The 15,007-nt window shown below is 32.4% G+C and overlaps 2 protein-coding genes across 4 annotated transcripts in view; one reads left to right on the top strand and one right to left on the bottom strand.

Annotated features, from left to right (window-relative positions):
* Window positions 1-15,007, top strand: part of LOC130894820 (slit homolog 1 protein-like) — a 58,467-nt gene that overhangs the window by 22,065 nt on the left and 21,395 nt on the right. The window contains exon 1 of one of the 3 annotated variants that reach the window (XM_057801823.1): window positions 7,140-7,496. The exons of 1 other annotated variant lie outside the window; for it this stretch is intronic. The gene's annotated coding sequence lies outside the window, so the exon portion shown is untranslated. Of the gene's footprint in view, window positions 1-7,139; window positions 7,497-15,007 lie in introns of those variants that run through there. One more of the 3 variants, XM_057801822.1, reaches the window with a different exon arrangement.
* LOC130894822 (inactive pancreatic lipase-related protein 1-like) lies at window positions 151-5,515 on the bottom strand. Its single transcript, XM_057801825.1, has 5 exons — window positions 5,187-5,515; window positions 2,076-2,447; window positions 1,056-1,251; window positions 523-695; window positions 151-455 (listed from the first exon to the last, which is right to left on the bottom strand). The coding sequence occupies exons 1-5, from the start codon at window positions 5,242-5,244 to the stop codon at window positions 199-201; spliced, it is 1,056 nt and encodes a 351-aa protein (XP_057657808.1). The 5' UTR covers window positions 5,245-5,515; the 3' UTR covers window positions 151-198.

Genomic DNA, 15,007 nt, shown 5'->3' with positions numbered 1-15,007 from the left:
GACGACAGCGCCATCTATATGTCAGTCACACGATTTATTGAACGATAACTTACAAAAAAAACTTATAAAATACAAAAAAAAACTAATTTTAAATTAGTACGATGTATAAACATAAACATGTCAAAAGGTCTAAGAAATAAAAAATTAAAAGAAATTAAAAAATATTTATTTATAAAAAAACTATAATCTAAAAATAATTTACAATTTAAAAACTTTGGAAACCATTCCAAAAAGTCCCCTAGATGAGTTTTCTTGTTTCGAATATGGCGGTTCCTTATTAGTATCAAAATAAAAATTTCCTGTAGCTCTAGTCGTGAGATTTCCCAACGCGATTCTTTCATCCTGACATCTTTTTTTGAAAAGATTATAAGTGGAGCATTTTCGCGCCAAAAAATCGGCAGGATTCAAAATGGCTTCGATAAAATAGGAATGAGATCTACCGTGATCACAGAAAACTGAAAATTGCGTTCAATAATCGTATCAAAATTATATTTAAACAAATAATTTTTCATTCAATAGTACCTGGATCGATATTGAAAATATCGAATAAATCTATCCTGGCGCAACCTGGTTGAAATTGACCTCCGTTTGCAAAAAAATCTATGGTACCAACAGAACCAGCCAAACCGAAAGTTCCAGCATCAGTGTGAAGGACTTCTACGATATCTGCATCTGAGGAATCCAATCTTTTATCTCTAAAATTGATACCAAGTGATATAATTTAGTTACAAAACCATACAGTCATCATTCAACGATTGTATTTAATCTCATCGCATTGCTCCACATATTTTGATAATTTGGCGTAATCATACAGTCATTGGAAATGAAAATTTGTACTACAAACATGTGAGATCACTATAAACAAATTATCTATACATCCTTGCAGCTTTTTACTGATATCTTCGTCCTGTACGACTGTCCTTATACAATAAAATCACTATCTCAACAATTGTATTTAATCTAATCGCATTGTTCCACACCTTTTGATAATTTGGCGTATTGTTTTGATTTATAAAAGGATCAAGGATGGAAAATTCGTGATTTTCTCTACTTACTTTGGCCAAACTTGGAATAAAGGACCAGCAGGATCGAGTGCTATTATTCTCGGTAATAATTTACCAACTTCTTTCAATTTCTTTCCTGCGAAACCACAAGTGTGTCCTCCTAAAGAATGTCCAATCAGAAGGATTTTTTTTATATCTACGTTGTGTTTTTCTATAAGATCTATTATCATTTCTCCAATGAAATTACCTGAAATTTTTTGGAGTATAAAATTCGATTTAGTTCAGTCTTTAATTTGATATTCAATTTTTCAAAAATTTCCAATAAATCTGTAAATCGTAGATTTCCCAAACCAAACAATTGAAGAACCGATTTTTTGGCATTTACGCTGCTCCACAGAGGTGCCAAATGCAGCAATCGTGGCCAAAAGTCGAAAAAAAAAGTTTTGAGGGTCGCTGTTTATGAATACGCCAACAGTTTTTTTGTAAAACAAAATGGTAGCTTGCAGTGTTGAAATACATCATTTTGTAATGAAAGATCAGTACTTCTGGGGCCATCCTCGTAGTAGCTGTTTTACACGTTTGTCAACCTCTAACGATTTTTTTTTTATAATCTAGACGAGTATTTCCCACGTCCCACAGAGGAGTTATTCTATTGTTAAGGGAGGAAATTCCAAAATAGGACTCGCTTTCGCTCCGGACAATTTGAATGCAAATCAATTATTTGGTATAATTCGACGAGACTAAAATATCAACTAGGTATTTAGCGTAAAGTATGTAAACTTCCGCACGGCAGACGGCAGGCTCCGCGGGGAATTCCATACGTTTTACGTGATAATAATTTCCATTTATACAAAGTAACGTTGGTTCAAGTGTCGTCAGATGACGGTTTTGATAGACGTGAATAGTTTGCAGACCTTATGATGGAAAATGTTACAAAACGATCCAAATTTTTTAAGTAATGGCCATTTTTCACGTAACAATCCTCGTTGGATGCGTGAATCCCATACCAATTGGGAAACCTTACAATTATTGACATGCACGTTGTTATTTATGATAAATAAATTTTCTTACCGACATTATAACTGTTTGCAGAAGCAATTGAATACAGTTGTCCAGCAGCTGTGCCCCAATCGACAGTAATTACTGAACATTTCGGTTTAGTAATTAAAAAAGCGTCTTTTAAATTAATAACCCAATCGGCAGTTCCTGAACTGGTCCATCCGTGTACTATAAAAATTATTTGACCCTCGGTGGGTTCTATTAATTTCAAATTTGAAGATGTTATGACAGTTCCATTTTTAATTTCGTTTTTATTATACAAAGTATACGTGGTTTCATTAGCATTTGGTCTAGTATTAGTGAAATTTCTTACTTCGAAAGTCACGCCTTTATATATATTGAAAATTTCTTTTTTTATTGCTTCATTCACATGGCAATTTCTCCCTGAAACAACAAAGTTCGAACTGTTTATATGTACCAGAAAACTAACAATCACGTTGTCTGACGCTCCTTTCGATAACCAAGTTAACATCTTCAGAGACTAAACTTAGAGGAACGTCGTTGTCCCACGTTAATTCCTTTGAAAACAATGTTGCTTAAAAAAGAAGAGACAGATACCAAAAAACAAGTTGGGTATCGCAAGATTGGAAATAATAGTCAAAATATTTAGTTATTATAGTAGATATACAAAGTAAACCAAAGAAAACAGTCCACCACGGTGTTTGACAGTATAATTCATATATATGCAAATTGTTAATCCAAAGGGACACATCTATCAATCAGTAAATCAATTTGATTATAAAAAAACATTCTTTATAAACACACTACAGTTTCAGGATGTTTTTACAAAACGTTTCGTCTTGTCAAAAGACAAGTTGAGTATCGCAAGATTGGAATAATAGTCAAAATGTTCATTTATTATAGTAGATATACAAATTGAACCAAAGAAAACAATCCACCACGATGTTTGACAGTATAATTCAAATATATGCAAATTGTTAATCCAAAGGGACACATCTATCAATCAGTGAATCAATTTGATAATAAGAAAACATACTTTATAAACACACTATAGTTTCAGGTTGTTTTTACAAAAAGTTTCGTCTTATAATTCACTGAAATTATTTCGAAATCAAGTAATTACCATAAATACATTCAATTTTGGAAAAAACAACTGATAGACAAATCAGTAATCATTAAAAGTTAAAAAAAACATATTCTTTTCCGATAAGTGATTATTATTGACTTCGAATAAAGACATAAACAGATAAATTGCATTTTAGTGCGAAAAAGTGTCATAATCTTGAAAATTAACCAAAATATATACGATGTAAGGTCGAAAAGTCCTAATTTGCACCATTTTCGATATACCGGGTAGTCCAAAATGGAGATTCTGATCAATATCTCTCGACAAGTGATTCCTTCTACGATCTACGCAGATTGCTATTTATGTTTTGAAATAGACGAAAAAAAAAACAAATATATTTATAATTGTTTTACATTATAATCAATTTTTCGATTGAGGTACTTCCAAAACATGTAATTTGAACGCATCGACCGCTTCATCAGGTGGCGAAACACGTTATTTGAGATCTACAAGAAAAAGAAAAGATCATTAGGTGCCAAATAAGGACTGTACGGTAGATGAACCATCAATTCGATGTTTTGACTGTTCAAAATCGTTTCTTCTCGAAATAATTTGTGACAACTCGCATTTTCGTAGTGGAGAATGATTCTTCGTTGCGATTGGTTTTCCTGATTTTTTTCAAACACTTCTGGTAAGCAAATTCTAGTGTACCATCCAGAATTGACCGTTCTACGTTGATCAAATGGAATGGTGGCGAGATGTATAGTTATTTTGAAAAAACAGGCATATAGATATCTTTCGAAGCACCTCAGTCGATATTTTTTAGTTTAGCGTACAAATTTTTTTGTCTTGTCCTGTCTGTCAAAGGATACCAGCAGTTTGATCTGAAAACTAACCTCAACAAGACACTCAACTCCCTGACAGAAATCGGTTACCAGAAAATATGATGAAATGTAATTTTTATATTGTTTTTGTGAACCAATGACCTGCGCTGTCGAGGCACCTTGAGCTAAAATAAAAATAAAAAACTTTTTGACCGTCAAATATTCATGCCATATCATGTTTTCTGGCACAACATCCGATTTTGAACGGCCTTCACGAAATACATCCTGTAGCGATGTGCGACCACGATTAAATTCGGAAAACGGTGATTCTAGATGGCGCTTCATTACTAAAAGTCGAAGCGAGTTGATCCACACATTGCTGTTATTTCAATCCACGTCGAAACTCCATTTTTAATGTTTCTGTAAACAACTCAAATAGCACATGTTATGTCAATATGTCAAACGTCATAATGGCAATGTCAGATTTGACATATCCACGTCAGTACTGCCATATGTCAAAACTTAAGTAGAAATCCTCGTGAAGCGCCAACAACTCAAATAGTACACGTTATGTCAATATGTCAAACGTCATAATGGTAATGTCAGATTTGACATATCCACGTCAGTGCTGCCATATGTCAAAACTTAAGTAGCAATCCTCGTGAAGCGCCAACAACTCAAATAGCACATGTTGTGTCAATATGTCAAACGTCATGATGGCAATGTCAGATTTGACATATCCACATCAGTGCTGTCATATGTCAAAACTTAAGTAGCAATCCTCGTGAAGCGCCAACAACTCAAATAGCACATGTTGGGTCAATATGTCAAACGTCATGATGGCAATGTCAGATTTGACATATCCACATCAGTGCTGTCATATGTCAAAACTTAAGTAGCAATCCCCGTGAGGCACCAACAACTCAAATAGCACCAGTCATGTCAATATGTTGAACGTCATAATGGTAATGTCAGATTTGACATATCCACATCAGTGCTGCCATATGTCAAAACTTAAGTAGCAATCCTCGTGAAGCGCCTTGGTGTGAATGGATTTTTCTGGTAAAGAATAATATTAAGAAAAATATTAATAGATGCAGTAAATTTAGAGAGGTCAAATTGCATATTTACCATTGCGTGAGGTGTGGCAGGTATGAATATTTAGAACTTCGACACAACAAAAATAGAAAAAAAAACGTCAGTTTCGTTTAGGGAAAGAAAAATTTTTTTATATTGTGCGTTGAGACATAAAGTATATGTATAATTTCTTACCTGAAATAACTAGAACACTAATTGAAATGAACAAAATGTTTTTCGTAATTTCCACCATTTTCACTTTTAATTATTATTAATATACATCTAAAAGTGCATATATATGACGAAGATCCGTTTTCAATAACAAAAGATAAAGTAATTGAATATTTTGAATAATCTTTTTAAAGAAATTCGATAAGTTTAATCAATGATGAATAGAGGGCGTGAAAATAAAAGTTTATATCACGACCTCACCTAAATAAACCAACTTATTATATGTCTGTAGAACTGGTTTTGTTCTAACATTTATACCATATTATTTCACCTTCATCTCAAAATCGTAAATCATGTTTCAATGTTTATTATTAATTATTTATTTTAATTTATTTATTTAAAAATCATAAGACTTCGAAGTTATCAGTTGAACATTTTTTAAAAAAAAAAGACGTTAAATGGTCAGCACCTTTCTTATTTATTAAAATAAATAACAACTAAAGTTTGTATAATTAAGTAATGGTCTTGAAAGTAGTGATTATTAAATACACTGGTACACAAAAACATCTCGTAACAAACTATTATAGAACGAATCTTGATGCGAAAATTAAATGTCGATTTATTGGAGATCACGTCAAAAACCTGCGGTAATCACCCATCAAGGCTGGATCCCATCACTTTTAGTATCGAATTGGTGGATCTTCTCGATGATAACCCCCAAAATCTCACGAAAAAAATTATGAATAGTGATGGAGAAAATTCTATAAACTGTAAAAATCTACGAGGATGATCTCAGAAGTCCAGGCCTGACCTAGAGATGGCGGCAGTTGCTTGTATTAAAAATTAGACAATGAATATACATAAATCTCTTCAATTTCTTTTTTCTTGGACCTTTTGATATATTAATGTTTATTTTAATTCTCTTTTGTTTTAAAATTTACGTTTCGACTTCACTTCAGTCTTTATCAAAATATTTTGAATCTTTGGTAGAAGTTTTTCGTAAAACTAAATTTTTTCGACGTCCTGAGGCATGTCCCAAGGTGCGTCTTTATTTAGGAACGGATTTTCTTTGATGAATCCTTCTCTGAACATTCCAAGTGATGTTTTCTCAGCCTCGCTTTCCAATTCTATGTGAAAGATTTAGAATCACTTCTAATGCACCTGTTGCAAGATTTCAAGGCCCCAGTTGCACATAAAGAAGCCTTTGAGAGGTTTTTTCTCGTGGTTTTCAGACTAGTTAGTACCCCAAACAACTGCAGGTACATCCACCGTAGGATTTTTAGGTTACAAACCCATATCCTCCCTGCGAAGTTTCTGCACACCATCAGAGCTTTCGTGGCTTTAGGGATTATCTCTTTTTTGTGTTTGTTCCGTAGATGTTCTTGTCAGCCGGTACTTGCAAGTTTTAACTTATCGCACTACCCCGATAAAATATCAACATACCCATAAAGTAAACAAATAACTGAACCTGTGCTGAATCTGAACCTGAACTGAACCTGAATTGAATTATTTTTGATTTGTAATTGATGATTATGGGGTGGGTAAAAATTTTTGACCGGTAGTGTGCATTCCAAAGATTCAAATCGTATTTTAATCAAATTTAGGGAGTATTGTAAAAAAAACTTTTTATTTAATTGTAGTTATAATAAATTTATATTGTTTCTATATTGAAAAAACTACGAATATCTCTCGTATATTATACTTTCGCGTTTTTATATATACATATATATATATATATATATATATATATATATATATATATATATATATATATATATATATATATATATATATATATATATATATAAAAAATTACATCTCATTTCGAGCTAGAATAATTTAAATAATAATCATGTTAAATGAAATTTATCTTATGCCAAGTTGGCGTCTTCGGATTCTTTCAGTTTTCATCGGGGACACCGATCGAACCACGCATTTCTCCTCCGAGGTATTATCGTCAAAGAGGCCGTTTATTTCGTCGTTAGACTCCGGTCCACGCAGAGCGATCGCTCTTCAGAAATAATATTTTTTTTTGTCATCGTAACATTCATCTGTTTCGGAAAAGCGCGTAAATCGCTCCAAAATGCAACGATTTCCGTATTCCGGACACTTTTTCGCGACATTTCCGGTGGAAATACGAGACTAAACGATGAATTGGAAATTAATTTTCACTCGAAAACTAATTTAGCGTATGTTTATTTAGATAATTAGGATGTGCCGCATCGTTACGACGAATAATTTTTGAATTGTTTATGTGATTTATGTGAAGGGAATTTTTCAAATATGACCTAAATTATGGAATGTTGTTATTTCCAAAATTATCGACTGTGAAAGGTTAGTAGGAAAATATTTGCACATAAATATTCATTTTGTTTCTATAAAATTTGTTCTAAAATAACTTTCTAGATAGTAAAATAATATCAATTATATCCATCAAATATTTTGGCGATTTCTTGAGATCATAGAACTCTTTCCATGATTTAGAGTTTAAATTTGTTTAGGAAAAAGAGCTGTTGATATCGAATGTTGTTGGTCAATCCTGCTGGAAGTAATCACCAACAAAACATCCCAGGATGTTACTTTTTTTGAACGTTCTAGACGCTTGTGGATATTCTAGAACCTGGTGTTCATCCACGATGAAAACGAGTTTCATACGATACCAAATTCATATTATATAACCACAGTTTTCGCGTACAACAACAAAAGTTTCCTCAAGTTGTTAAACAACGATTTGCAGATACCTAGGATGATTATTTTAGGCTTCTGGCAACTTCTTTCATTTTTTTAAGAATTCTTCTTCTGGGTGCTTATTATCCAGTTGATCTACCTGAGGAAACTGCGAACAACAAAATCGTACTTGTTCGTCACCCTGTATAACACCGAGAATTGCGCTGATCTTTGGAAATTTCTCGATTCTTTTATGACAAGAAGAAGAGCGAGGTTCGTTGTATTGTGGAATATTTCAGGTTTGGACCTGATATAGGAGAAATTTTCCTCTGCATAGATAAACAATGGATTCTAATTTTCCCACTGCTTTTCAACCAAACTATCATAGATAAACAACTGAATCATCCTTGTTCGTTACCCTGTCTAACACCGAGAATTACCAGGAAAATTGCGCTGATCCTTGGAAGTTTCTCGATTCTTTTATAACAAAAAAACAGCGAGGTTCGTTGTATTGTGGAATAGTTTAGGTTTGGACCTGATATAGGAGAAATTTTCCTCTGCAGAGCTAAACAATGGACTCTAATATAATCACCGCCTTTCATGAAACTTTCATAAATAAACAACAAAATCGTCCTTGTTCGTCACCCTGTATAACACCAAGAATTGCCAGGAAAATTGCGCTGATCCTTGGAAATTTCTCGATTCTTTTATAACAAGAAGAAGAGGGAGGTTCGTTGTATTGTGGAATATTTTAGGTTTGGACCTGATATAGGAGAAATTTTCCTATGCAGAGCTAAACAATGGATTCTAATTTTCCCACTGCTTTTCAACCAAACTATCATAGATAAACAACTGAATCATCCTTGTTCGTTACCCTGTCTAACACCGAGAATTACCAGGAAAATTGCGCTGATCCTTGGAAGTTTCTCGACTCTTTTATAACAAAAAAACAGCGAGGTTTGTTGTATTGTGGAATATTTTAGGTTTGGACCTGATATAGGAGAAATTTTCCTCTGCAGAACTAACTTCGTCGGCCATCGAGTTCACCATTTTACAAAAACCTAACCTAATCTGCAACATCTTCAATCGATGAGGTGGGATTTAGAATACACCTAATGGCGATTAAATTTTCTTGCCTTCTTATGGTTTTCTTTTTTATCTTTCCATAAATTTTGGCTCTTAGTTTCTTTTGGTCCATCTCTCAAATTGTTAGTCCGGTGTATGACGTTTTGGATATTTTTTAATATTTTTTCTCATTTGGTGCTACCTTCCTATTCTTGATCTTTCATGTCTCATTTCCTAGTTTCTATTTTATCCTCAACTATTTTCTTCATCTTTAATATCCCTCTTAACATTTTCGTTATCAGATTTTTTCGCAATATGAATGTTGCAAATGAATTTCTGTTTAATATCAATTTCTTTGTAACTGACACAGTAAAAGGGTGTTTCTTTTATCAAAATGAAGGGGTTGTTATCACATTGAGCATGAACATGTGGATGATCTGGAAGTGATCTGATCATCTGATACATTGGAATTTAACTATTAATTTTTCCACACTATATATTTTTAAATGGACTATTACATGATAGAGATTTGAAATTTTCATCAAGTACTTTTTTATATACGCATAATTATACGACATATTTGAACTAAGGAGTGTTCCGACACACAAAACCCACGCATTAGGCCCACGTTAGATGTAACGTTGTATCGAAACTCGCTTTCAGTCACTATTTTCAACTACACGAATATTTAATTAGGCTTTTAATTCTCAAATATTGTGAAACTCCCTGTTTATTTATACAAAGGTGTTCGTTCGAATGTGGGTAGCCTACAGTGTTCGTAATCCAATCGGTGAAAATATTGTTTTCATATGATTTACTTCAACAAAAATATTTCTGCATCAACTTTTTTCACGAATCTGGAGGATTTTCAAGAATAATAAATTTTGAAATCATTAGAATCGATTTTTACCCCCTTTAAACTAACACTTGTTTAATATGATCGATAATTTCATAAATTTGTATCATTATCTTCGCTAGATTACCAGGAAAACATGTTAGGGAATGTTTTGAATCGATTTTTATTCATTTTTCATCGTTAAATGATTTTTACCCCCTTTAAACTAACATTTGTTTAATATAATTGATAATTCCATAAATTACTGTCATTATCTTTGCTAGATTACCAGGAAAACATGTTACGGAATATTTGGAAGCGATTTTCATCCATTTTTTATCGTTAAATGATTTTTACCTCCTTTAAACTAATACTTGTTTAATATGATCGATAATTTCATAAATTTGTATCATTATCTTCGCTAGATTACCAGGAAAACATAGGGAATGTTTTGAATCGATTTTTATTCATTTTTCATCGTTAAATGATTTTTACCCCCTTTAAACTAACATTTGTTTAATATAATTGATAATTCCATAAATTACTGTCATTATCTTTGCTAGATTACCAGGAAAACATGTTAGGGAATGTTTTGAATCGATTTTCATCCATTTTTTATCGTTAAATGATTTTTACTTCCTTTAAACTAATACTTGTTTAATATAATTGATAACTTCATAAATTTGTGTCATTATCTTCGCTAGGTTACCAGGAAAACATGTTAGGGAATCTTTGGAATCGAGTTTCATCCATTTTTTATCGTTAAATGATTTTTACCCCTTTTAAACTAACACTTGTTTAATATGATCGATAATTTCATAAATTTGTATCATTATCTTCGCTAGGTTACCAGGAGAACATGTTAGGGAATCTTTGGAATCGAGTTTCATCCATTTTTTATCGTTAAATGATTTTTACCCCTTTTAAACTAACACTTGTTTAATACAATCTATAATTTCATAAGTTTCTGTCATTATCTTCGCTAGGTTACCAGGAGAACATGTTAGGAAATCTTTGGAATCGAGTTTCATCCATTTTTTATCGTTAAATGATTTTTACCCCTTTATAACTAATATTTCTTCAATATAATTGATAACTTCATAAATTTGTGTCATTATCTTCGCTAGGTTACCAGGAAAACATGTTAGGGAATCTTTGGAATCGAGTTTCATCCATTTTTTATCGTTAAATGATTTTTACCCCTTTTAAACTAACACTTGTTTAATATGATCGATAATTTCATAAATTTGTATCATTATCTTCACTAGGTTACCAGGAAAACATGTTGGGTTATCGATTTTTATCCACTGTGATAAGATAAATTAAAAATTTTGCACTGGGAGCAATGTGAATACAGTAATTTAATAATATCAACTGTAGTACTCATCAAGTTTATCGGGATATTGATTTCAATCACTTTTTAGTTCGATTAACTATAATTTTAATAAAACACAAGATATATCATAAATTGTTGGATACGTTTGCAATAAAAACGAAAGTATTTTCTTTATAGCTCACAACTTCTTCATCGTGGCCTTCCCAATGTGTCAAAACTCATTATTTTTGGTAAAAACTGGTAAATAAAGCAAAAATATCTTCGCTACGATTACCAGGAGACCATGGTAAAGAGTTTTACCCCCTTTAAGTGACCGCTTATATAACTATAATGTAAAGACTTTTATCGGCTTGATACAGACGGTCTTTTCAATTATACCTCGCAGTATGTAAGTAAATTCATTGGCAATAGAAAAAATGTCAGCTGTAAGTACTACATTACTTAATTTCGAAAACATCTTTCCGGATTTACCAAAACATTTTGAATCCTAATATTCTCTCTCCAAACCAAACATTCTCGTTTCATCCATCACCCAAGTTTTCCAATTTTCCAATATCTATACACATGTAAAAGAGAACGACGGTCGGGTCGTCGTATTCAAGCACTTGAATTATTCAAAACGGCCAATTTTGTGAAGATCGTACGGCGATATATCAAATAGTTATGAGAAGGATTATTTTTACTACTAAGGTATATCGAAATTCGTGGAAAGTGATATTTGCACGTTGAATTTATATTGCCAATAGTCAAAAAATCTTTTATCAGGTCACATATGTTATTATAAGCAAAAAAATGCTTAAATTTCTCAAAGTTATAACCTCATCTATGTAAAACTCAATAGTTATTATTTACACTGTATTCTCGGAATTTATTTAGCGTAATCTTTCATTTATGTCGAATGTTTTATTCATCTATCGTGTAACATCGTTTTTCGAATAACAACATTTAAAAATATATTAAGGCGAAAATGGAATTTGAAAAAAATTACGTATAAGTTTACATCTTTAAATCCCTCGTTTTCTGTTTTCATTTGATACGTATAGAAAAGAAAAGGAAAAAAATGAACTTCAATGTTGATTTATAATCCATTGTTTTCGCAGTTTAACATTTGTTGTTTGGAAAACATTAACATATGTTTTGTCACAAGATGTATTGAAAATTCTTTACAAACTTTTTTATGATCATTTTTTCTATCGAAACTATGCGAAATTTAACGAATGCGGTTTTATAATTAACATAACAAACAGGAAATGAAATCTTTTAAACACCAATTTTGGATAGAGGCAACTAACATTGACAGTCTGTTCGTATATTGGCCAATATGCAGAATATTCCACACAGCTTTAAATAATTTTCTGGATTGATCTACAATGATCTGTAATGTTGCTTAACTTTCCACAACATTAAGAACGCTCTGAAATGTTCTGGAAATCTCCAGAGGATTAAACTTCCAACTTCTTACCCTGTTCTATCGACATCATCCTTTCAGGTCAAAATGGAAACATTCTTCATGAACAGAAGATATAAACAACATTATAATTTGTTCTGGAATGTTCTAGATTGTTCTCGAATGTTCTGTACAGTTCTGTAAATTTCTAAAGGGTTGTACTTACGCCTTCTAACCCTTTTCTTTTCAAAAGCAGCCTATCAAGTGAAGATTGGAAACATTTTTCATGTACAGCAACATTATAGTGTTTGGGAATGTTATAGAATGTTCTCGGATGTTCTGAACCATTCTAGAAATTTCTAGAAACTCAAATTTACAAATTCTAATCATTTATACTCAGAATCAAGCATTTCAGGTTAAATTGGGAACCTTCTTCATGAACCGAAGATATAAACAACATTATAATTTGATCTGGAATGTTGTAGATTGTTCTCGAATGTTCTGCATCGTTTTATAAATTTCTAAAGGGTTGTAATTACGACTTCTAACCCTTATCTACCCAAAAGCGGCCTATCAAGTCAAAATTGTAACATTTTTTATGGACAGCAACATTATAGAATATTCTCGGATGTTCTGAACCATTCTAGATATTTCTAGAGGATCATATTTACAAATTCTAATCGTTGGAGACCTACCAGAATTTTTTTTAATACAACTGAACGAAGAAAAAGCAAAGAACTCAGAACAAGTTCAAAGTTATGTATATCTTGGGGTGGTTATCAAGGACGACAGTGACGAGGGACAAAATCTGAAAGATTCGAAGGATACTATGCGGTAAAAAGGAGATCCAAAAGAATAATAGTGTCTGGATCAAATAAAGAGGATGCCAGATTTCAGAGCAACAAAAACAATTATGAACATAGAACAAGAAGAAGAGAAAAACCAAGGAAAAGATGGTACGCAGAGGTGATGGAAGATCTAAGAGAGGGAGAGGAATTTCGGACTGTGAAACGATAGCAAAAAATAGGAAATAGTCTTTATCTTCAAAATTGAATTATTTTTCTTTCTTTATATCGTCCTTATCGTATAAACTTGAAAAATCAACCTTGATATAGATTTGTGATTTATCGGTTATATATTCACAACATCGTATTGAAATTAAAACTTGAATCAATTGTTGACTCTCATAGGTATATAGAAACCCGACTTGCAATCTAACTTGTGTTTCTAGAAGGCGAATTGCTAATTGAATAGATTACGTACTGTTCCCAGAGGCCCCTTATTCGATTACAAACTCGAGACAGTCGGTAAGAGCAAGGATACAATGCATAAATTAGTCCCGATGTCCTTTCAACGAAACATTTCGAAATTAAACTAATTCGAAGGATCGTGTTCGAATATATCGAAAAGATTCAGTACGGTCCTTGTTTCGTGTTTAATTTACGAACCCACCTCGTAAATCCTATCTTAAACACGATAATAAATAACTTTTTAATTCAATTTAGCTGCCGTTCGATACGAATTAAATAAATTTTCTGGAATACAATACACGATCTATAATTCATATGGAAGAAACAAAAACTAACAGATAACTTGTTACCTATAAATTTATATCTGGTAGGTACGACTTCACCCACCGCAGACGTTCATCCGAGACGAAAATTTGATTCTCAAATAACCCGATTCAGTATAGAAACTCGCTTGGTATTCGAATGAATTAACGTACAACAGCATAACTGCCGCCAAAATACACGACAATAAACATTTTTTGTATCGGATCTTAAATGGTATACATAAATCTACGACGTATTCAATTATTCGTGTAATTGTATGATTAACAAGGCAAAAAAGCGAATAATTTTCAAAAACCAAATACGTTGTTTTTTTATCATCAAATATATTTTTTCACGTTTTTCAACAAGTACAAGTTTATTATTATAATTTTGAAAACATGGCAACACTGCAACGCCATTTGAGTTGTATATAGATACTTGAAAGGTAAAGAAGAAGACCAGATAGTACCACAAGGAGCTCTACAACATCTACACGGGGACTTGAGGAAGACTTAATTAACAACCCTCGTATAATTGAATATGTTCTAATTAGACCAATATTAAAAAAAAAACTTCTTGAAACACGGCTTCTGTAAACGATAATGCCGTTTAAATAACAGTTCGGATTCAGAGGGTAAAGAAGCGTCGAAGACCAAGTTCTGAGGATTGTACCAGATCAAGATTTCAAAAGAAACAACTTGAACCATGTCTGGCATGAAGGCTTGATGTTTAAGTAAGAATATTTTGGATTCAGAAGGTAAAAAAGCGTCGAAGACTAAGTTCTGAGGATTGTAGCAGATCAATGTACCAAAAGAAACAACTTGATCCATGTCTGGCATGAAGGCTTGATGTTCAAGTGAGAAAAGTTCGGATTCAGAAGGTAAAGGAGCGTCGAAGAGCAATTTCTGAAGATTGTAGCAGATCAATGTTCCAAAAGAAAAAATTTCAACCATGTCTGGCATGAAGGCTTGATGTTTAAGATAAGAAACGCGGAATCTTCAG

This window comes from Diorhabda carinulata, chromosome 6, assembly GCF_026250575.1.
Source record: "Diorhabda carinulata isolate Delta chromosome 6, icDioCari1.1, whole genome shotgun sequence".
NCBI classification, from domain to species: domain Eukaryota; kingdom Metazoa; phylum Arthropoda; class Insecta; order Coleoptera; family Chrysomelidae; genus Diorhabda; species Diorhabda carinulata.
The sequence above is the reverse complement of the archived record's forward strand: the minus strand, read 5'-3'. Positions and strand labels throughout refer to the sequence as shown.

Excerpts from the sequence above, each read along its gene's own strand:
- LOC130894822 (XM_057801825.1), bottom strand. The coding sequence starts at position 5,244 with ATGGTGGAAATTACGAAAAACATTTTGTTCATTTCAATTAGTGTTCTA. Across the intron at positions 1,252-2,075 it reads TGCAAACAGTTATAATGTCG|GTAATTTCATTGGAGAAATG; the intron begins GTAAGAAAATTT and ends AAAAAATTTCAG. Across the intron at positions 696-1,055 it reads TTATTCCAAGTTTGGCCAAA|AGATAAAAGATTGGATTCCT; the intron begins GTAAGTAGAGAA and ends TATCAATTTTAG.